This window comes from Nycticebus coucang, chromosome 11 (genome assembly GCF_027406575.1).
Source record: "Nycticebus coucang isolate mNycCou1 chromosome 11, mNycCou1.pri, whole genome shotgun sequence".
In the NCBI taxonomy this organism is placed as follows: Eukaryota; Metazoa; Chordata; class Mammalia; order Primates; family Lorisidae; genus Nycticebus; species Nycticebus coucang.
In genome coordinates this window covers 64566539-64591515 of record NC_069790.1, presented here as the reverse complement: position 1 = coordinate 64591515, position 24977 = coordinate 64566539, and the positions used below count along the sequence as shown (strand labels likewise).

At 40.4% G+C, this 24977-nt stretch overlaps 1 protein-coding gene across 1 annotated transcript in view; it reads right to left on the bottom strand.

The window, feature by feature from the left end:
• Positions 1-20836, bottom strand: part of ELAPOR2 (endosome-lysosome associated apoptosis and autophagy regulator family member 2) — a 196465-nt gene extending 175629 nt beyond the window's left edge. Inside the window, exon 1 of the mRNA XM_053553656.1 lies at positions 20522-20836. Coding sequence (XP_053409631.1) covers positions 20522-20683 — 162 coding nt within the window. The 5' untranslated portion in view covers positions 20684-20836. The remainder of the gene's footprint in view (positions 1-20521) is intronic.
• Positions 20837-24977: the final 4141 nt, after the last annotated feature.

Sequence of the window (24977 nt, the reverse complement as noted above, 5' to 3'; positions counted from 1 at the left end):
AAATAAAGATTCTGATTTTGAAAGGAAAGTTAGAAAAAATGCCATAGCTGAAAAGATCAGGTTAAGGACTAGCCTGTGTCCATCATGGAGATTTCAGAATGCGCTATTAGAATGCCAACCAAGTTACATTCATTCTCTCTGTCCTGTTAAGGTCATCACAGAAAATGGAGTTTAAGAAAAGCTAGTCATAATATGTACCAATATCTCTTATCTTCCCAGAACAACAAAACAAGGAAAACATAAGGGGCCTCAAAACTTACAAAACCACCATTAGCTTGTAATTCTCATCTTGCTCTAAATACAAACATGTTAGTCAACCAAATTCTCATCACCTCCCAGGAGGGGGAACATGGGGAGAGAGAAGGAAGAAAGGAAGGAAGGGAGGGAGGGAGAGGAGAAGGGAAAGAGGAGAGGAGGAAGGGAAAGGAGGGGAAGGGGAAAAGGAAGGGGAAAGGAAGGAGGGGAGGAAGGGGAAGGAGGACAGGAAGGGGAGGGAGGCAGAGGAGGGAGGGAGGGAGGGAAGAGAGGGAGGAGTTATCCTACTAGGTTTAGGGTTTATGGCATTAAATTGATTAAGTGTGGCCAAAAGCCACTCTATACATTAAGTCTGGTCTAAAGGTTTCTCTGTAACTAGTGAACTGTACCTAACCTGTATATTCTTTTAACAAGTAGTGGAGTCTCAGCCAATCATAGCAGCTGAACCTCCAACCAATCAAGGGTGAAAGTTGCAAAATTACTCCCAAATAAAGCATAGGCTGAGCTGCACCAATAAAGTACTCTCTGTGCATTGTTTTCCTGTTTTCTGGTTATAAATATAGCCCATCAGGTTGTAGGTGCAGACATTTAACTTCATCAGTAATGCTGCGCAGTTCTAGAACTTTTTCTTGCTCAAGTAAACTTGGCTAAATTTAACTCCTCTGTTTTTCCTTTAGCAATAAAAATATAATTTCACTTAATAATGAATACAATCATTCTTCCAGTTGAACACAAAAAGACTGCTCTCATTATCCATAGAGTATGCAAATACTCATTACCATGAAATAAACAAAGTCTTCATTTTAGCCTCCGAATACCATATTTTGCCATGTATAATGCATACTAGTTGACCAAATTTCTTTTTTTTTTTTTTTTTGTAGAGACAGAGTCTCACTTTATCACCCTCGGTAGAGCGCCATGGCATCACACAGCTCACAGCAACCTCCAACTCCTGGGCTCAAGCGATTCTCCTGCCTCAGCCTCCCGAGTAGCTGGGACTACAGGCGCCAGCCACAACGCCCAGCCATTTTTTGGTTTGCAGGTCAGCCAGGGCCGGGCTTGAACCCGCCACCCTCGGTATATGGGGCCGGCGCCCTACCGACTGAGCCACAGGCGCCGCCCTGACCAAATTTCTTGAGGAAAAAATAAGGATGTTCAATATATATGGGTAGTACTAATTCCATGTCTATTCAAATGTTTTAAATTGTTTTCTTTATGTTTATGAATTAAAAGTGTAGCTCTACAAAGCAAAAACCACATCCATATGCAAAATAATATCCTGGAATATGGTAATTGTACCCTCTCCCCTCTAACCTCCTCCCCAACCAGGCAGGCACCACAGCTGCAGGAGACTCCAGCCCACCCTGCAAGTGGGCATGCTGCCAAAGGCAACAATGAGGTTAACACTGGGACCTCATGGAAAGGAAGGCAGAGGTGGCCACACAGTAGTGCCCCCTTCTCTAACAAGAGGTGTGAGGCATGGAGCTGGCCACTGCAGAGAAGCTGGGAACAAGGTGGCAGATAAGAGTGGTCCAGATGACTTGAGTTTCCACCCTGCTCTTCTCCCAGCCCACCCTCATTCCCCACCTTCTCTAATTTCCTATTCCCACCCATATCCATTGGAGCCATAGCTGCTCCACTGACAACTTCAGTGGAATTTTGCTTGGAAAGCTGGTATGAGGGGCCAGAGCTGGCCCTGCCTGCCACAGGCTCCTGATGGTAGATCCCTGCCCTTTCCAGGCTGCCTCATCTCTTGCAGCTGGCCTCATTCTAAGGCCCCCAGGACACCACACTTAAGGAGGAAGCCTTCTCTAATGAAACCCCACTGAAGTACTCTGCATTTACAATTCTATTTAGAGACTGGACCATGACCGCCTTGTGCCATCCAGACCTTGGACACTCAGTAACATCAGAATGTAGGGCACCAGCCTTTCCTACATTTGCAAATCCTGCAAATCTGCCAGTAACTGGTTAAAATGAGACTCCTGATCCACACCTAAATACACAGGAGAAAGACCTGAGTATCCAGTCTGTTAGCATGTATCCTAGATGGCTCTTCCCACTGACAAGTTTGAGAGTTATACCATCACAACATCTTGGGGGTTCAGAAAAATCATAGGCTCAAAATTACAATCTATGTGATCAGGTACCCCAACCTTTCGTGCTTCACTGCCAGATACACTCACAGACAGAAACTTCATGGGGACTGAAGTCCAAGGTCACAACAGCACGCTACTAGTAGAACTAGGTCTCAGAACCCAGGCTGTCCAGACCCCAGCTCAGGGGTCGTCTTCTCAGTGCAGTGTCCCAGGGGCCTCAGAATGGGGCCAGCTGCATGAGAGACATGGCAGCCCAGAAAGGGCAGGGGTCTACCATCAGGAGCCCAGGACAGGCAGGGCCAGCCCTGGCCCCTCACAGCAGCTTCCCAGAAAATAAGCCTGCCAGGGTTAGCAGCAGAGCAGCTCTAGCCATCCCACCAATGCACGTGGGTGAGAATAGGAAATAAGAAGATATGGGGATGAGGATGGACGGGGGGAGGGCAACTGGGTGAGAGCAGTTACTCGGGTCATCCAGCCCACTCTCACCTGCCACTGAGCTCGCTCCTGGCTTCTCCACAGCGGGTAGGCTCCGCCCCTCACTTCAGAGAAGGAGGCACCACTGTGCGGCCACATCCACCCTCTTTTTAAAAACTTAACAAAGTTTTTTCTTTCTGAAAGTTTGGGCCAAAAACATAAGTGTGCATTATACACAGGAGCACATTATACCTGGCAAAATACAGACAAGTGCTGTGAGATGCACCTTTCCCATCTGCACTCCCCGAAAGGCACCCATGAACTGACAGTGAAACGGACAGACAGGCAGGCAAGTGAAAGTAGTTCCTACAACAGCCACACCTCCCGGAAAGATTAGCTCTCCATCAAGATTCATCAGAATAATGGTGCCCCATGATCACATTAATGTACACAGCTATGATTTAATAATAAAAAAAATCATTTAAAAAAAAATATCATCAGAATAACACGGAGTGAAATCGCCTCCAGGAATAGCTCAGAGTGCTGAGAGCGCCTTACTGCTTACATTTATATTTTAGACGGGTGCTGCTAAACTTTATAAACACCCTATCTGGAGTACTCACTAATTAGTTCTTCCTATTCACAGATTAAATTAACATATTGGAGTTTAATAATATCAAATGCTGTGATTAGAACTATATTATGTTAAAAATAGACAAGTATGTTAAATAACAAATTGTGGCACAGCCCTATAATGGAATATTACTCGCAATAAAAAAGAACAAACTTGATACACATCACAATGTGAATAAACTTCTAACCAGGAACATTCTACCTTTTTTTTTTCTCTGCCACACACTGGAAGAATAAGAGTAATGTGTGTCTTGGGCCACACATTAAACACACAAATATCAACAAAAGCTGATTAGCAAAAAAAAAGAGGTCCGTTCATACTTTTTGTGATATTCAACATCACAGATAAGCAAGAAAAGGCCTCACAAAATAGGCATGTGGCCCACAGGCTGGACACCCCTGCATGCCTAAATCATTATGCTAAGTGAACCAGCCCAGCCAAAAAAGAAAAAAAAAAAAAAAAAGAGTACATGCAATACAATTCTATTTATCTAAAATTCTAGAAAACGTAACTGATTCACAGTGACAGAAAACACATCAGTAGCTTCCTAGAGACAGAGTGAAAGAAGAGATGGATTACAGTGAGAACCAGGAAACTACTGCAAGTGTTGAAAATGATAATCTTGATGATGATGAGAGTTTCATGACCCAAACTGACCAAATTGTATGCTTTAAGTAAGTGTACTTACTTAATTGAAGTAGTGTACTTCAATTAATCTTTAAAGTTTAAAAAGATTTTAAAGTTTAAAAAAGATGGTGGCATTAACTTTCCCATAAAATATCTGAATAGCTCTTTAAAGTAGTATCATTCACATGAAGAATGAATGAATGTACTAATAACAAATGATTGCTATTCAATGGATTAATATGTCTAAAATATTTAGAACAATGCCTACGCCATAATAACTGTGAATAAATCTTAGAAGAGATAAGGAAGAAGAAAAATCTTAGAAGAGATAAGGAAGAAGAAAAAACATTAAAATATAATGAAATGATACAATTATGGTCCATCAATTTTAATTCTGAATTTTCTTTGGTATACACTTTCTTCAACAACAGAGAAAACGCCTTTTGTTTTTTAAGTTTTACAGGCTGCTACATTAAAATAGCATCAGACTAACATACCTCAATTTCACTAACCTCTTTGTCTACATCCTTTATTCCAGAACCAGACAGATAAAGACAGAGGCAGAAAATGCCCTAGCTACAGTACCTGTCAAGTTCTGCTCACTGGGAAAGAACTACAGACAGCTCTGTTTCTTTAAAATAAATTCTCCTAATTGAAAATCCGGCAGAAACAGAATGCTATTTCCTGAGTTCATGAGTATAGCATGGAAAGGAAGACTGTCAGCCAGCAGAAACTGGGCTATGGACTCTGCACAGATATGCTAATCCCCAGAGAGGAGGGACAATGGCCACCTATACACGTCAGGTATAGAACACAGCAGTACACAGAGCTCTCCTTGCGAAATGTGTGGATGACTAACACCTACCTGAGAGGAAAGGAAAGATTCCTGAACACATGAGAAAGAAATTACTACCTGGAGAAAAAAGAATCATCTGAAAATATAGATTACTGAAGGAAAATTGGAAAACAGCGGCCTGACACACCTAATAAGATTAAGTATGTAGCCTCTAGGAATCATCTGTGGAGAGCTGTAAACATAGATCAGCTCTGGATGGGCAAAGTAGGAAGTAGTGGACTTCAGTGGAAAGTGAAGTCTCCAGAGACAAGTATGTCACAGCTTTATGGTTCACTAGTTTTGTCATCTTTTGCAAGTTATTAATTACCTTTGAGCTTCACTTTCTTCATCTGTAATAGCAGAGATATGGATTGCTGTGAGAAAGTGTTTCACGGACTTAACCGCTCAATAAATAGTACTTGTTATCAAGAAAATTGAAAATAATTAACCGACAAGATGTTAGCATTACCAAGACAGCTCTATAAGAAACGAGATATACAATTAATTTCCAAAGACCAATGGCTTTTCCTTTATCCAGGAAAAACCAATTAAAGGGTGAAATGGTTGGGAGAAACTGTCATGGAAACTAGTAATATAAAATAGGAATACAAAGACCGTGCTCTAAGAAATACAGGACACCTCAGTATTTCTTATGAGATAATGCTGAAACAGACTATGTCTTTAAATATGAAGGTAATATAGTAAAGATGACTTTTTCCCCAATAAATGAAGAGATTTAACAAACTCTAAGAGAAATTTTGAAACTTTTAAAAATTATTCTGAAGTTGAACTGGAAAACTAAGTGAACAGCTGAGAAACCTCCAAATGAAAGGAAAGAAGTATCACATAAAACCATATTATAATCCTCTATGTGCAATCTTGGTACAAATAATCAAAAACATAGAAAATAGCTCAAAAGAAATCAAATGTTTTTGCATGTATATAATACATCCCATATATTATATATAAAACATTAAGTATAAAGAAGATACATTCATATACACAATACGGCAGATACATCAATGGAGAAAGAATCAGGGATTTTTCAAAATACTATTTGTAGAAACTGGCTATTCAAGCCAAGTCAGACACATATCTCAAGCATTAAATAAAATTCTTAATGAGTCAAAATAGAGGAACAAGTTAAGACATATTATTAAATTCAAAAATACAGTTTACCAAACTATATTGCAGAATATTCCCATTTTGTAGCCATGTGTACATTCATAAGAAAACATACATAAAGAACATTTGAAATACGTGACAGAGGCACAATGTCCTGAGAATTAAGAGTGTGGGCCCTGCAGTAGCAGCCTGGGCTCACAAGTAACTTACCTTGCCTGAAAATATTAGGACCAACATCATCAGAGTTGAGGGGAGGAATGAGTTAATAAGTAAAATGCACTTAAAATTGTATCTAGCTATTGTTTTTATTATTCACTATTCCTACTATAAATACCAAAATTTTAAGAGTGGTATACAAATTTAGTGAGATTATAGATGTTTTCAATGCTTCATTTTTCTAGAATGTAAAGCAATTAAATGAAACCATAAAAAACAACTAAAGCAAATGATGCTAATATTTATCTTCTCTTTAAATAGGAAGACACATCCCTAGCATAACAGACTCAGATGTGGTTAAGCACCAAGTGTTATTTTGGTTCCAGTTATTTCATAGTATACATTATTGATATGCCCGAGAATTACCAAATACAAGTCTGCATTAAACTTTCAAATGGACAATTCTTTCTATTCTCAATTTTAGGATGTTAGACTAAACACCAAAGGGTATTGGTTTTGTTTACATGTGGCAATCTTAGAATAAAGTACTAAGTATAACAGAATAAGAAAAAATACGTCTAGAACTTCCAGCACTATGTTGAATAGTAAAGGTGACAGAGGACAACCTTGTCTGGTTCCAGTTCTACAAGGAAAAGCTTTCAGTTTTACTCCATTCAGTAAAATATTAGCTATGGGTTTGTCATAGATAGCTTCAATCAGTTTTAGAAACGTGCCACCTATGCCTATACTCTTCAGTGTTCTAATTAGAAAAGGATGCTGGATTTTATCAAATGCTTTTTCTGCATCTATTGAGAGGATCATGTGATCTTTATTTTTGCCTCTGTTAATATGGTGGATAACATTTATAGACTTGCGTATGTTAAACCAGCCTTGCATCCCTGGGATGAAACCTACTTGATCATGATGTATAACTTTTTTGATGATAAGCTGTAATCTATTGGCTAGGATTTTGTTGAGAATTTTTGCATCTATATTAATGAGTGAGATTGGGCTGAAATTCTCCTTTTTAGTTGGGTCTTTTCGTTTTGGTATCAAGGTGATGTTTGCTTCATAGAATGTGTTGGGGAAGATTCCTTCTTCCTCAATTTTTTGGAATAATTTCTGCAGTACAGGGTTTGATAGAATTCTGGTGTGAAGCCAACTGGACCAGGCATTTTTTGGTTAGAAGCTTTTTTCTTTAATCTCGGTGTTTGAAATTGGTCTGTTCAGGAGCTCTGTTTCTTCCTGGCTAAGTCTAGGGAGAGGGTGTGATTCCAAATATTGATCCTTTTCCTTCACATTGTCAAATTTCTGGGCATAGAGTTTCTGGTAGTATTCAGAGATGACCTCTTGTATCTCTGTGGGATCAATTGTTATTTCCCCTTTATCATTTCTGATTGAGGTTACTAGAGATTTTACTTTTCTATTTCTTGTTAGTCTGGCCAATGGTTTATCTATTTTATTAATTTTTTCAAAAAACCAACTCCTTGTTTCATTAATTTTCTGAATGCTTCTTTTGTTTTCAATTTCATTGATCTCTGATTTGATTTTGGATATTTCTTTTCTTCTACTGACATTAGGCTTAGATTGTTCTTCTTTCTCCAACTCCATAAGATGGCTTGTGAGTTTGTTGATGCGCGCTCTCTTTCTGTTTTTCGAATGTAGGCATCTAAAGTGATAAATTTTCCTCTCAAAACTGCTTTTGCAGTATCTCACAGATTTTGGTAGCTTGTGTCTTCATTGTTGTTATGCTCAAGGAAGTTAATGATTTCCTGTTTTATTACTTCCTGCACCCATCTGTTATTCAACAGAAGATTGTTTAATTTCCATGTCTTTGTGTGGGGTTGAACGTTTTTGTTAGAGTTGAGTTCCACCCTTAGTGCCTTATGGTCTGAGAAGATACAAGGTAAAATTTCAATTCTTTTGATTCTGTTGACATTTGTTTTGTGTCCCAGGATATGATCAATTTTGGAGAATGTTCCATGGGGTGATGAGAAGAATGTGTATTCTTTATCTTTGGGATGGAGTGTTCTATACGCGTCTATCAAGCACCATTGTTCTATTCAATAAATGGTATTGGGAGAACTGGATATCCACATGTAAAAGACTGAAACTGGACCCACACCTTTCTCCACTCACAAAAATTGATTCAAGATGGATAAAGGACTTAAATTTAAGACATGAAACAATAAAAATCCTCAAAGAAAGCATAGGAAAAACACTGGAAGATATTGGCCTGGGGAAAGACTTCATGAAGAAACCAGCCATGGCAATTGCAACAACAACAAAAATAAACAAATGGGACTTCATTAAACTGAAAAGCTTCTGTACAGCCAAGGACACAACAATCAAAGCAAATAGACAACCTACATAATGGGAAACGATATTTGCACATTTTGAATCAGACAAAAGCTTGATTAACTAGGATCTATAGAGAACTCAAATTAATCCACATGAAAAAAGCCAACAATCCCATATATCAATGGGCAATAGACATGAATAGAACCTTCTCTAAAGAAGACAGACGAATGGCTAACACATGAAAAAATGTTCATCATCCCTATATATTTGAGAAATGCAAATCAAAACCACCCTGAGATAAAATCTAACCCCAGTGAGAATGTCCCACATCACAAAATCTCAAAACTGCAGATGCTGGTGTGGATGTGGAGAGAAGGGAACACTATTACACTGCTGGTGGGACTGCAAACTAGTACAACCTTTTTGAAAGGAAGTATGGAGAAACTTCAAAGCACTCAAGCTAGACCTCCCATTTGATCCTCCAATCCTATTACTGGGCATCTACCCAGAAGGAAAAAAAAAACCTTTTATCATAAGGACACTTGTACTAGACTGTTTATTGCAGCTCAATTTACAATCACCAAAATGTGGAAACAGCCTAAATGCCCACCAACCCGGGAATGGATTAACAAGCTGTGGTATATGTACACCTTGGAATAGTATTCAGCTATTAAAAAAAATGGAGACTTTACATCCTTCGTATTAACCTGGATGGAAGTGGAAGACATTACTCTTAGTAAAGCATCACAAGAATGGAGAAGCATGAATCCTATGTACTCAATTTTGATATGAGGACAATTAATGACAATTAAGGTCATGGCAGGGGGGAAGGAAAAGCAGAGAGAGGAAAGGAGGGAGAGGGCTGGGGCCTTGGTGTGTGCCACACCTTCTGGGGGCAAGACATGATTGCAAGAGGGACTTTACCTAACAAATGCAATCAGTGTAACCTGGCTTATTGTACCCTCAATGAATCCCCAACAATAAAATAAGAAAAAATATGTCATAGGACTACAATATCAAGAGCAAAGATTTATCTTCTCCCCTGTTACAGAGGTATAGATATAACCTTGAGCAATCATTGGATTGCCCCTTAATTCCGTCGTGGTAATACAGGCACAGTGCAGTATCCAGAATTCATTGTTTCCATGGATGCAACCCAGGTCAGCAGTCTATCCAACACAGGAGCTCTGTAATTTTCAAAGTACAGAAACACAGTTTGTGCCTCCTAGAGAAATAAAACACCTTCTTGGATGAAATAAATTCTGCATTCTTCTGTCTGCCACCCACTAATACAAATCTTATCCTCTAAGTGACCATTATGCCTCTTACACATGGCTGTACTTAACATGTTTGAAGCTATTCATGGCCCCCTTACGTCTTCTCCAAGCTCAACATCCAAATTCCTTTGATTAGTCTTCACGTGACATACTTTCCAATTAACTCATCTTCCTAATTCAACATCTCAAGCCAACATTACCCTTTTTCAGTATCTGTCTTTAAATATTGCACCTAAGTTGAATTAATGACTTAACTAAAATGTCTGCCTTCCATGAATCAAGCATTTTGTTCATCAGTAGAACCTAAGACCCATCATCATTGCTTTTAGCAACCATGTGGCTTCAGAAGTACTTTTAAATAAGATTTCTCCAGTCTATGCTTGAATATTCAATTTTTAGAACCAAAAAGAACAGTCTATTAAACCAATTATATTTCTTTGCTAATTATTCTAACCTTTCAAAATCATTTTGAATTCTAATTCTGTTTTTTACCTCATTTGATACCCTCCTCAGCTTGTCAACATTCTAAAATTTGGTTATATCTTCTCAAAACCAAAATATTGCTAAAAATAGGCATAATAAATAGTATCGGGACAGAGATTAGACACTAAACCCAAAGGTACTGCACTGGGAAACTTCTTTCAGCTTAGTATCAATTCTTTAAATAAAAAACCTTAGGATACATTTGTTCAAATAGCCAAGAATCTGCCTAGAGTCCATCTTCATCACATATTTCTGCATCTTGCCCATCAGGGTATGACAATTATTCAAATGCCTTGCTAAATATGGAGAATCACCAGGTCTACAGCATACTCCAGATTTACTGGTCTCTCCATCAACCTGAGCCAGCTACTGTGCTAACCACTCCCTACTGGCTGTGCCTTCTGAGTTTCCTTCTCAAATGCCTCTGGCTCTGCTTGCTTCTTAAATGTCAACATTTCCCTAAGCACTCTGACCACACTGCTTTACATATGCCAGAGCCTAGGTGACCTCATCAATACTAGCAGCTTCAATTATCTCTTTATGTGCTCATGGCTCCCAAAGTGTCGCTCAGCTGTGCTCCTGTACATCCAACTGTCTCTGGGAGAACACTGTTTGGCTGTCCCTTGGGAAATTTAAACTCATGATGTCCAGTACTGTTTTCATCCTATTTCTCTGAGCCTCAACCTCCTCCTCTTCTACCTCCTGAATTTTTAATCTCAATGCAAGGCAACAGCATCTACCCAAACCAAAAACCTGTAAATCATGATGAACTGAAGTTTATCACTCAGACACAAATTGCTGAAAACAGGATCTCTTTAATAACTGAATCCATCTCCACTCCCTCACCATTCACACTGTCATTTGCACAACTGTTAAGTTTTTTTTTTCCTTTGCATGCACCAGGCTATGGTCTCTTAACTGATCTTCCCGCATCCAATATGATTTCCCTTTCATCTTCCTCCATTTGCCAAATGAATAATCTTTCTGATTTGATGTCAATGGCTTTCCATAGCTTGCCTCACAAGACCCTCAGTCTCTGCCATCTTCTCCTTTAACACTGGCCCTCAAAATACTATTTAATTCCTGTGTAGTTACACATGCCATTTTCTTTGAATGAGATATGTTGGCCTCTATGCAACCTATGATGTGGCCCCTCATAACTGGACCTCCCCACCTCCAAAACCATAAGCCAGATAAATTTCTGTTCATTATAAATTGCTCAGTCTGTGGTAATTTATAAACTTAGTCCACAGGGAGAGTAAGCCAGCATGGTGGCTATAGTCCTATCTACTTGGGAGCAAGGCTGAGGTAGGGGAATTGCTTGAGCCCAAGAGTTTAAACCTGCAGTTAGCTATGATGATGCAAGTGTAGTCTAGCCCAGAGAATAGAGGGGAGACTCTGTCTTAAATAAATAAATAAATAAATGGCAGGGAGAGTAAGTAGTAAGAGGTTACATTAGAGCAGGGGTCCTCAAACTGCGGCCTGCAGGCCACATGAGGCGATGTGATTCTATTTGTTCCCGTTTTGTTTTTTTACTTCAAAATAAGATATGTGCAGTGTGCACAGGAATTTGTTCATAGTTTGTTTTTTTTTTTAAACTATAGTCCGGCCCTCCAACAGTCTAAGGGACAGTGAATTGGCCCCTGTTTAAAAAGTTTGAGGACGCCTGCATTAGAGGATTCGTGGAGGATAGATCATGTTGAGCCTTGAAGACCAGCATCAGAGCTTTGGTTCTCAATAAAGTCTTTAATGTGTTTGAGGCAGAAGAATGACAGGTTGGGACTGTATCTTTATGACACATCAGATTTGAGGCACCTATGCAATTGGTGACACAGAAGCTATGCTTAACGGGAATCCAGGGATGTTCCATGCAGGAGCTGTAAATTTAGAAGTGTGGGTGATATTTAAAGCCAAGAGACTGGGTAACATGCCCAAGAGTGTAAGGATAACAGAAAAGATACAAGGTTCAAGGAATAAACCTTGGAACACACCAAAATAAAGGAGGAGATGAGAAACTGGCAAAGACTGAGAAGGATTACAGTGCAGTAAGAGAAAAACCAAGAGATGCTTGAAGCTAAGTGAAAGTTTCAGGGATGACACAGCAATCAACTGAGTCCAATGTTTCAAGACATACAACTTCAATAGGTAGAAAAACTACTCCTATACTTTTTTAAGTAAACAAATTAACTTATCCACATCCCAGTTCCTTCACACTTGAGTCCGTGCCCTGAGAAACACTGTTTTTTACTTACATGAGTATAACAGCTAGTATCAGCTACTGCACAGGAATTTACAAAGCACTTTCAAATGCATTAGCTTGATCCTCACAGCAATTCTAATGTAGATAAAGCAGGATTTACACACTCCATTTTCAGATAGGGAAAGATTTCAAAGAGGTTGATTTGTTCAAGGTCACACAAACCAGTGGCAGGGCTCAGATCTGAATCATGTTCTTTAATTACCTTTAACACTTAACTACTTGTCCTATAACAAGAAGACACTGTGCAGTTGGAGCAAAATGTAAACACCACTCACCCCACAAATAGCAAACTTTTAACAAGAAGGCTAACCATTCCCTCTTAATATTGCCATGTTTTTCTATTTTAATGTTGATCTAAGAAAAAGGTACTTATTAATTTCCATGTTTGCTTTTTCCATCAGGCTGTGAGTTCCCAGAGCAGCAATTCTCAACCTGTGGGTCGCAACCCCTTTAGAGGTCGAATGACCCTTTCCAGTTTCACAGCGTCACCTAAGACCATCGGAAAACACATATATCCGATGGTGTTAGGAACCGAGACCCTGCTCCTCACGTGTGGGGGTCACCACAACATGAGGAACTGTATTAAAGGGTCACAGCATTAGGAAGGTTGAGAACCACGGTCCCAGAGAATGATGATAATATCCTCTGCATCCTCTTTTATAACCAGTATTTGACATAGCTGCCTGGTGTAGAGAGATAATTAAGAAACCCTTGCTGATATACTTCATGGTAACAGGAGGAGCTCAAGGTCCATTTGATGGTATACGTAAGGAGTTTCTAAAAAGCCCTAAAGAAACAGGAAATGAAGGTGCCATGCTAAGGAATTTTATCAGTGAAATATAGTCTCCAGATTTCATGCAACTAAACTGTCCCTCACTTTATACTGAGGGCAGTGGTTCTCACTGGGACTTAACCCCAGAGTGTCTGATTTAGGAGGTTGTACTCAGGGCCCAAGAACTTGCATTTCTAACAAGTTCCTCAGTAATGTTCACACTGCTGGTCCCAGGATAACACTTGGAGAACCAATGACTTAGAGAAAAGAGCCTTTTCTAGTAAGGCTTCAAATGAGGATAATAAACAGTATCTTCAACTCCAGAGTTGTAAACTGAGTTGGGAATAAACCAGTATATTCTGATCATTGGACTTTTATTTCACAGTCTTAAATCTGGTACAACCAAGAGGAGATGTCAATTAGAAATGAAGATACCATAAAGATCAATTCCTGTTTATAACTAAAAAAATCAGAAGCCACCCACTTAGTCTATTTCTATCACAGTGATCAGGACTCTCAGAAAAGAGAACACATGTCTTACTCATTTTTTTTAATCCCTAAATGCCTTAAATAAAAATATATTTACTCACTGTTTGCTAAATAAGATGATGTAATCCCTGCCCGCAATGAACATATTATGTAGTTGGGGAGAGATAAGGTTTGTGTGTTCAAAGCCTCTGGTAAAGCATACAGAGGTTTGTGTGATTTAGAAACCAGGGCCCACTCTGGACACATGAATTGGAAAAAGGTATCCTTTCCTCCAGATGAATGCAGACCTGTGCCAGGGCAGAGGGCTGGCACACTGAGCGCTGGATGGATTCTTGCTCTTAATTGCCCCGAGTTGGGTGCCCTTATACAGAGTACAACTACCCATCCATATAAGGTCGCTGTGTATGTGCAAACCATTTGTAGGACAGCATGTATGTGCCAGAGAGTAAACAACAGGCTGTAACTAGAATTCAGAGAAAAAAAAATCCTTTGTCTTTGCTAGTCTGGGAAAGTTTAAGGAAGGATATAAGAATTGATCTAAACCAGAAGGCTTCCTCTGTCCGAAATGTTCTATCTCCATCACGCATGGCCTTCATTCAATTAACTCCTATTCACTCTTTGGGTTTTGGTTTAAACATCTTTTCCAGGGTAAACATCCTTGCCCTCAGCCAACTAAGGTGCCTATATCCCCTCAATGTTCATAATGATTTTCCATCATAGCATTTATGGCAAATGTAATTATATGATGTATGGTTTTGTTTTGATCCTGATCCCATGAGATTATAAAGCCCCAGAGGACAAGGGTCATACATGTTTTGTTCATCAGTTTACTGGTATATAAGTACATAGTAAATATGTGTTGAATATTGAATTATTATATACAATGGAGATTATGAAAAGAAAAAAGAGAATTATCCATGATTTCTTCAAGAGAAAGGAAAAGAAAAAATTCGACTGCTGTTTTCAACAATAGAAAATTATAATAAGATCCAAGACACTGCTGAAGGATATACTATCATAAGAAAACGTGCCATTCTACACTATGTTCTGCTATTTCCATCCCTTGTGCTAAAATATGACACTTCACAGATCTGTCAACTCTTAGTTTTATATTGTAAATATTGATGGTGTGAATACTTGCTCACATTTGCCTAAAACACGAGAAATGGTTCTCAGCGTAAGAATTTGAAATGGAAAATTCACCACCACAGGCATTAACAGGCAAAATTAATTACATAAACTGCTTGAAAACAGAGTCTGAGTCCTAACTCAGTGACAGTGTGACTTTAAATCTCTGACACTTACAACCACAGCCTGTGACCTTCAGAGGCATGCAAAAAGGCTATTTCTCAACTGTTTCCTTCAAATTCTGACACAGAAAACATTACCATTACAAGTCTTCTAATTTATGTGTATTTGGAAGACCCAATACCTTACCAAATCCATGAAGTCTATCTAACACAACTCTATTCCATCACCACCACCTGACCTCCCAGTTAATACTCCCATTCCATTGGGTGCAGTGTCTCATGCCTGTAATCCCAGCACTTGGGAGGCTGAGGCGGATGGATTGCCTGAGCTCACAGGTTCCAGAGCCAGAGGCAGAGCGAGACCTTGTCTCTAAAGAAAACAGCTGGGCATCATGGCAGGCGCCTATAGTCCCAGCTCCTTGGGAGGGGGAGGCAAGAGAATCGCTTAAGTCCAAGAGTTTGAGGTTGCTGTGGGCTACGACACTACAGCACTCTACCAAGTGTGACAAAATGAGACTCTGTCTCCAAAAAAAAGAATACTCAACCCATTCCACCATCTCTTAGGAACCATTTTGGTACGAGGCATTAGTGACCTTAAGGTCAAATTCAATCTTCTCTTTTCAGTCTTCATCTTATTTGGAGTTTTATAGGCAATTGACACATATCCACCCCTTTCTTCTTCAAAGGCTTATCTCGTTTCCTCACAACTCCATACTGTCACATTTCTCCTAGACTAGCCAGTGCTGATATATAAGTCTCCTTTGTAGAATCCCTCAATTTCTGCCCTCTTTTATGTTGGTAAAACTCCAGACAGATGTTAGGCTCTCTCTGTTCTCACTCCCTGAATGATCTCACCCAGTCCAGTCATTTCAACCATGTCTTTCATTCAAATGATTCCCCAATCTCCACACTAGCCCAGACCAGGCCCCTAAGGACAGGGCCTGATGCCTGTCTACTGAGCAACTCTACTCAAAACTCAACCTTTCTAGAAAGAACCAAATTCTTTATCCCATGTTCCTCACCTTCCTTCCCACAGAGGCTGGAGGCACCAACCTCTAATTAAGTCAGGACCTTGGTTACTGCTTCACTCCCCACATCCACTTACTGTCAGTTCTATCTTCTAACATGGTGCCCTCCTTGCCACCTGCACTGATCTGCCTTCACTGAAGTCCTGCCATCCTTCACCTGCACTATCACAATTGCTGCCCGGCAGGTCTCACCTCTTTCTGTTCCCCTCCTCTCTAATGTGGCCTCCACACTATTGCTAGATTAAAGGATATTTTATCATTCCTGGTTTTTTTTTTTTTTTTTTTTTTTTTGTAGAGACAGAGTCTCACTTTATGGCCCTCGGTAGAGTGCCATGGCATCACACAGCTCACAGCAACCTCCAACTCCTGGGCTTAAGCGATTCTCTTGCCTCAGCCTCCAGAGTAGCTGGGACTACAGGCGCCCGCCACAACGCCCGGCTATTTTTTGGTTGCAGTTTGGCCGGGGCCAGGTTTGAACCCGCCACCCTCGGCATATGGGGCCAGCACCCTACTGACTGAGCCACAGGCGCTGCCCATCATTCCTGGTTTTTAAATCTGTGCTGCCTATCACCTACCAAAAGAAGACCAGCTTCTTCACATGACACAGGTCTCTTGCCATCAGGCTCCTGCCTGCCTCTCATACTCATCTCTCTTAGACTTTTTTTTTTTTTTTTTTGTGGTTTTTGGCCGGGGCTGGGTTTGAACCCGCCACCTCCGGCATATGGGATCGGCACCCTACTCCTCGAGCCACAGGCGCCGCCCTCTCTTAGACTTCTTGTCACATGCTGTGCGATAACCAAGTACAACATCATGCCATTTCATGTTTCTGTCCTTTTGCAATCTGTGTTCTACACCAAAATGTCTTTCCCCCAACCTAGTCCACACTCACAACTGTTTGGCAAATTTCTACTTACTTTCAAGTCTCATTCACTTCCTCCACCAGCACTTTTCTGATCCTCTCCTACAGATTTAACTGCCCCTTTGTTCTCTCCTGGCTACAAATAAATTTATTGTATTTTTTTTCCATATCTGTCTTATCCTTATCTAATTAAGCTAGATTTTTTTTGAAATTAGTAATTTCACATCCTCTGACAGTTTGCCTGGCATATAGTATAAACTGAACATTTATAGTATATAAAAACTCTCAGCAAAAGTCATCATTCGATAACGATCCAGAGAGACCAGTAGAATCTCATTATATAAGATTTTAGAGCAGTGAACTAAGAACCAACTATTTTGTGATTTAATTTACCAAATTTAAATAATGCATACATAATCCACTTAGTTCTATTCCTATTACTCTACCTTCTAATACCTGAATCTCCTACTCTGAATCCTCTGTTAGCCTTTATGTTTTTTCCTCTGGAAGCCCCATTAGGTCCTATTATCCTCTGAGTCAAAAGTTCTATTCCAATTCTTGGACAGGCTTATCCTATGAACCTCTGAGGTTTCACTATAGACTATTCCTGAAATATCAGGCTCTAGTTCTTCTACCCTGGGAATAGACGCTCACATTGACATAGTTTTTTTCCTTTAACTTATATTAACCTCATCTCATCCTCCCAATAAAAATAAGTAGGTCAGTGTTTATTACCCCCAGAAAGTACTTATCCTTTGTAAGTCCCCCTATATAAAAACCTGATATGCAGTTCTCTTTTTTTGTTTGTTTGTTTTCCTTTGAATACCATTCACTAAAGTCACATCCTACTCTTGTCCTTCATCTGCTGGCATGTTGACTTGACTTTAATTTCTGTTTCCAAAACCATTGGTTCCTGTTTGTGCCTGTGTGTCCACCCTGCTGATTTGATCACCAGCTGAACATCCCAAAGCAATCATTTTTCTCCCTTTCTCCACTCCATAATCCAAGGACTTTGACAAAAGCAACTGTATTTTATGAACTTCATCCCAGAGTCCAATCTTCTGTAAAAATAAAAATGAAAGTTTTATCCACGACACCGTTGCCTGTTTGAAGGGCCTTTGTTCCTGAACTTAGGCAATTGTAACTAGATCACTCCCAGGTCAATTTTCTATGCTTCTCTTCCTTTAGTTCCTTTCCTCTAAAACCAGACAAGAAAAATTAGAATCTGTGTAACTTAGCTAACCCTGACTATTTGTATAAAAATACTGATAAATGAGGGTGAGAAAAACTATTAGGGAGAAATGATGTTCAGAATGACCTACAAATTTTTTCACGCTCTTTCTTCCACATGCTCTTATGTTGAGAGTTGGCTTTAGTTTCCAGCCTCAAAACTCACTTTAATTCTATAGTCACCACAAGATGTCTGTGGCATTCACCACCCTTAAAGTTAATAAAGAATAAAGCAAGGGATAAATGGGCAAGAATGGATACAGAATAACTGTGTCTTTGTCCACAGGAGTTTAGCTCACATTCCTATAAGTATCTCAGAGGAAAGGGCTGAACTCAAGAAGACACTTGCTACCCCCAGAGTAAGCCAACTCTCATCCTCAAAGGCTGACCATCACTTGCCCTTCCTGCCCTTCTCTTAAAAATAACATCAGAGGGAAACGATCAGTTCTGTAAATTAGCTCCCCTTGTTAGAACAGACCAAGACACATATTTAGCCCCTGGGAGCCCAGCAGGCCTGTCCTACTTCTAAAGAACCTCTAATTCCCAGTCAGTCCTTTTCCAGCTGTTTTCTAAGTCATCAGGAAGAACATAAATGGATCTATGCATTAGCTTTCTAAAAGCACCTAGGCACAGCATCCTATTTATTTTATTTATTTACATTTTCGGACAGAAAATTCAAACTTGAGACCTCAAGGGATGAGTCACATGCAATTTTGAAAGCCAATGCAATAAAGAGTTGGGATTAATTGAATACAGCCTTCCGGAACTTTGTCATTTCCCTGCCTCTCCTTACAATGTTTCTGTCTTAGGTTGCAGACTCTTACTCCATTCTTTCTAGTTACACGTGTGTAGAACATGTGCTCTTCTAAAGGATTAGTCTAGTTGTAGTAATCAAAAGCATCAACTTCACCTGTCCTAACCTTCACCCATTTCAAGCAGATTCTTTCTTACTACGAATTAATGTTACAAGGAGCTTAAGACTTTTCAATTTAGAGAAGAAATACCTTGTGTACATTGGGAGTCAGGGACTGGAGGACAAAGTCTATCCTATCACAACTATTCAATCTGAGGATGTCCAAGAAGCAGCTTTCTGTGAAATAATGAATTATTCCCAGGTGACAGATAAAAGTTGCAGAATACAGATTAAGCTAATTAGAGTGAAAAACTGAAATGAAATATAGCTGTTTACTGAGAGCTTGCTCTGAGTTCCCCAATTACAACACTGCTGTGTGTTTGCACACAAGCCTTTGATCTGATTCTCTTTCATTTCAGTCTATCTTGGGACTTGTACTGAAGGAGAGAAAGATGAAAATCTATGGATGGAGGATGTCTAGAACACAGATTCTCTGTAGTTGAAGCCTGAGTAAAAGAAGTTACAGCAACATCCACAAAGGAACAGAGTCTGCCCTTTCTTCCCAGAGGGGCTATCTTTGCTACACCAATTAAAATGACCCATCACCCCATTCCTAGCAATCTTCCTACAAACAGTATCCACTCCTTATATCCTCCCCAACATAACCACTCAAAGTAGGTCAGAAATGTTGTTTCCTTCCCCTTGCTGATTTTCATTAAGAGAATTCTCTTTCTGGAACACTAAAGGGAGAGAAAAACACCGAATACAAATACCAGTGACACTCCTTGTAAATTTTTAGCAGCTAAGTCTCGCTCCCAGTTGGAAAAAGGTCTCATCACTCACAGTTTGTCCTTTCTGGATATAAATCAACAATAATCTCACGCTATAAAATACAGAGCGGCAACGCTTCAGCCAAGAGATACAGCACCTTCCCAAAGGAGGTTATTCACTGTCTTTTCTAATTTTCTACCTTATCAACCTGCCCCTTCTCTAGGTACAAACTCTTTTTTTTTTTTTTTTCCTAATTCAAATCCACATCTTGCCAGGTCAAGTGACAGCATGCACTGGTTTAGCAAACCCCCCCCCCCCCCAGAACCTTGTCCGGAAGCTGAGGGCAGGGGAGCGGGACGAAGGCGTCTGTAGAGTCTGGGTAGTGGAGAAAAGGGGAGGCGGCGCGGGAAATCCTCCGGCGTGTCTGGCTCCGAAAAAGCCCTGAGCAGATGGTTCTCCAAATCCCACTGGCGGGGCTTCCCCAGTCTCCTCCCCTTCCTGAAACCTCTCCCTCGACCCCGGTCCTCAAGCCGGGCTCTTCAGAGAGGGCGCTGCGAAGTCCCGCAGAGCCCCCAAACCCGCGAGCGCGGACAGAGAAGCATCCCCCGAGAGACAGCAAAGCCACACACCCCCTCCCGGGCAGCTGGCCGGGCGGGCAACTTCGCCCCTCGAAGCAAAGGACACCTCCCGCCCTCCGAGCAGGGGAAAAGGTGAAGGTACACAGCGAAATGGAAGAGGCGCCCCTCTCACCCGGGCTGCGCCCTCGCCCCCGCCCCCGCGGTACCGCGCCAGGTGCTACTCACCTCCCGGCACGGAGGCGGCGGGCGGCCGGCGGCGGAGCGCGGGTCCCCGGCCCAGGCCGCCGGGCAGCCGGCGAGCGCCCAGCAGCAGATCCAGGCGGCGCTCCAGGGCGGCGAGCGCCCGCGCCGGGGGACCCGCGCCGGCGCCGGGGCGAGCAGCGGCATCTTCGTCCCGCCGGGGTCGCGGTCGCGGTCGGCGGGCGACGGGAGGGCGGCCTTCCCCGCCGGCGGTAGCTGCGGCTCCGGGCTCGCCGCTCCGGCTGCTCCTGCCCGTCCGCCCGCGGACAGCTCGGCCGCGTTCGCGGCCCGGGCAGCCGGCGCCGGAGCTCCCGTCACGCCGGAGGGAGGGACCGCGGGGCGCGGGCGCAGCGCGGGGGCGGGACGCGGGGCGGGGACGCGGGAGCTGGAGCGGGTGGCGCGGCCGGGGCCGGAGGGCGAGGGAGGCCGGAGTCCTCGGGGGCGTCTCCCGTGTCCAGGTGCCCGTGGCCCTCCCGGAAGGGCGCTGCGGGAAGGAAGCCGGAGCAAATACCGGGCAGAAGGGCATGGTTTTGTGGCGGCGGGTCTTTAAAATCTCCTACTTCCACCTTGACGCACAAACGCGGAGATGTGCCCTGGAACAGCCCTCGGAGGACCTGGGCCGGCTCGAGTCAGAGCGAACTTCTAGGTGGTTAGGATTTGCGTGAAATGAGGAGAAGGAAGAGGACTGGAGGGTACATGGAGTGTGCGACTCCGTTTTTTCCTCTATTTAATGAAAACAGTAACAATACCTACCTCATCGAATTGTTCCGAAGATAAAATAAATTGAATGACCTAAAGCGCTTGGAAGAGTGCCTGGCACACAGTAGGTGCGGTATGTGTTGGTAGAAATGTACCCAGCAAGGTCAATATAAGTTGACCTGAATTTTTCCGTGGCACTGTGGCTAATGTCCTTTTAATGTACATTTGCACCCACATGAAAGAATGGCTCTCTCTTTCTCCATATATATGTATGTATATGTATACGTATGTATATACATTCATATAGTCATACATACGTATACATATATATATACATAATGAAAACGAAGTAATGAAAAACAGAAATACTCACGTCTGGATAGGACACTTTCCGGACAGCTCTCAGAATGTGTGTGTACCATACACACACAGAATATAAGTGTAATCAATGTGTGTTCTGATTATAACAGTGATGTATGTTTATTATAAACATTTTGGAAAATACTGAAGAATATCAGGAAGAATATAAAAATCGCTGGGATCTCACCACACAGAAATTACGCCATTAATGGTATTAACATTTCGAGGAATTTCTTTCCTGGTCTTTTAACTGCGTATGTATTGCAAAACTGGAATAATAGTTTGTAACCTTTTATTTTTCTTCTTAACATGAATATTTTCTCAAGTCGTTAAAGTCTTCAACAACACAACTTTATTCCTTGTGTAGTATCTTTTCTTCTTAACATGAATATTTTCTCAAGTCGTTAAAGTCTTCAACAACACAACTTTATTCCTTGTGTAGTATCTTCCTTGTGTGTGACTTGCTACTGGATCATAGGCATTGCTTCTCAAGTCTTCAATGTTCTAAATAATTCTAGAAGGCATGCTGTTGGTACGTGACCTGTGCACGTGCCTTTTCATTTTCTGGGATACCTTTCTAAAATTGATATCTTTGGATAGTATTTAAAGTTTTTGAATAGTGCACATATCCTCCAAAAATTTGGTAGCAATTGTTACCAGAAATTTATGAGTACAAATATTTATTTTACATCACCCTTGATTAGAATACTTCAAATGTTTGCTGTTTTGTTAGAAAAGAAAAATCCTGTCTTATTTTTATTTTAATGTGTATTTTTATTACTGATGCTGAGTAATTTTTCATATATGTTTACTAACTGTCAGAATGTGAGAATTTCTCACTGGCATCCTTTGGCTATTTTTCTGTGGAAGTTCCATCTTTTTTTATTGACTTGTCAGCAATCTTTGTAAGTTTTTTGTATGTTTACCATATGTGTCATAAATGTTTTTTTCAGCTTGTAGTCTTCCCTTTAATTTTCATTCTGGTAACTTTTCTTGCAGATGATTTTCATTTTTATGTACTTAAATTTAGAACATTTCTTTCTGAGATTTTTTTTATGTTTAGAAGTAGCTGTATTTCTGCAGAATCACACAAATGTCTGTATTTTCTTATTTGGTATTATTTCCTGATTATATTTTTATTACTTAATTCATCTGGAATTTATTTAACTCAAATTATATTATTGTTTTTGTAATCTGAATGAGAACTAACAACATGGGTATCGATTTAAAAACAGTTTCTTTCCTTGTGAAAACAAGGCTCTCCCAGTCAGTGTACCTATGTTAAATGAAAATTACAGATTTTGCTAAGTGCAGCGTTGTGCCACTGTGCCACAATTTTCTCATAACAGTCTTATCTGTGGAAAAGATCTTGACTTTGGGTAATTAAAATCATCCCTAAATCACCATGCAGGCTGACAGGAAAAAATGTAAAAAAAAAAAAAAACTCAGTTTTCTTTGTACCTAGTATTTTAGGATCTAACAGCAAATTATTCAATAGTTTATGATTATCCAATCAATAAATTTACTCTTGAAAGTATAGTTTTTTTTTCTGCTCACATTTATTTTTATTATTAAATCATAGCTGTGTACATTAATGCAATCATGGGGCACCATACACTGGTTTTATATGCCATTTGACATGTTTTCATCACTCTGGTTAACATAACCTTCCTGGCATTTTCTTAGTTATTGTGTTAAGACATTTATATTCTACATTTACTAAGTTTCATATGTACCCCTGTAAGATGCATGGTTGGTGTGATCCCACCAATCACCCTCCCTCCACCCATTCTCCCCCATCCTCTCCCTTCCCTTTCCCCCTTCCCAATATTCTTAGGTTATAACCAGGTAATAGCTTTCATATGAAAGTCATAAATTAGTTTCATAGTAGGGCTGAGTACATTGGATACTTTTTCTTCCTTTCTTGAGATACAGTTTTATGTTTTTTTAATATAATAAAAAATTTCTGATGAAATTTTTGTAGAGAGAGATTTAACTATGTGGGTTTAAATAGCTTACAATCATTAAATTATCAATTTTCCACTTCAATTTTTGCATGTACACCTGAAAGTTGAACCAAACTTTGTTAAAAATCAGCAAAAGATTCTTAAACTGATAGAGACCATCTACAGCAAACCCACAGCCAATATCATATTGAATGGAGTTAAACTGGAATCATTTCCACTCAGATCAGGAACCAGACAAGTCTGCCCATTGTCTCCATTGCTTTTTAACATTATAATGGAAGTTTTAGCCACCGCAATTAGGGAAGAAAAGGCGATCAAGGGTATCCATATAGGGTCAGAAGAGATCAAACTTTCGCTCTTTGCAGATGATATGAGAGTATATCTGGAAAACACTAGGGACACTACTACAAAACTCTTAGAAGTGATCAAGGAATAAAGCAGCATCTCAAATTACAAAATCAAGATTCATGGGCGGCGCCTGTGGCTCAAGGAGTAGGGCGCCAGTCCCATATGCTGGAGGTGGTGGGTTCAAACCTAGCCCTGACGAAAAAAAAAACAAAAAAAATCAACATTCATAAATCGGTAGCCTTTATATATACCAACAATAGTCAAGTTGAAAAAACAGTTAAGGACTATCCCATTCACAGCAGTGCCAAAGAAGATGAAATATTTGGGACTTTACCTAACAAAGGACGTGAAAGATCTCTATAAAGAGAACTATGAAACTCTAAGAAAAGAAATAGCTGAAAATATTAACAAATGGAGAAACATACCATGCTCATGGCTGGGAAGACTCAACATTGTTAAAATGTCCATACTACCCAAAGCAATATATAATTTCAATGCAATCCCTATTAAAGCTCCACTGTCATACTTTAAAGATCTTGAAAAAACAATACTTCGTTTTATATGGAATCAGAAAAAAACTTGAATAGCCAAGACATTACTCAGAAATAAAAACAAAGCAGGAGGAATTACGCTACCAGACCTCAGACTATACTACAAATCAATACTGATCAAAACAGCATGGTATTGGCACAAAAACAGAGAAGTAGATGTCTGGAACAGAATAGAGAACCAAGAGATAAATCCAGCTACTTACCATTATTTAATCTTTGACAAGGCAATTAAAAACATTCAGTGAGGAAAAGATTCCCTATTTAACAAATGGTGCTGGGTGAACTGGCTGGCAACCTGCAGAAGACTGAAACTGGACCCACACCTTTCACCATTAACAAAGATAGACTCTCACTGGATCAAAGATTTAAACTTAAGACATGAAACTATAAAAATACCAGAGGAGAGTGCAGGGAAAACCCTTGAAGAAATCGGGATGGGCGAGTATTTTATGAGGAGGACCCCCCGGGCAATTAAAGTAGCTTCAAAAATACACTACTGGGACTTGATCAAACTAA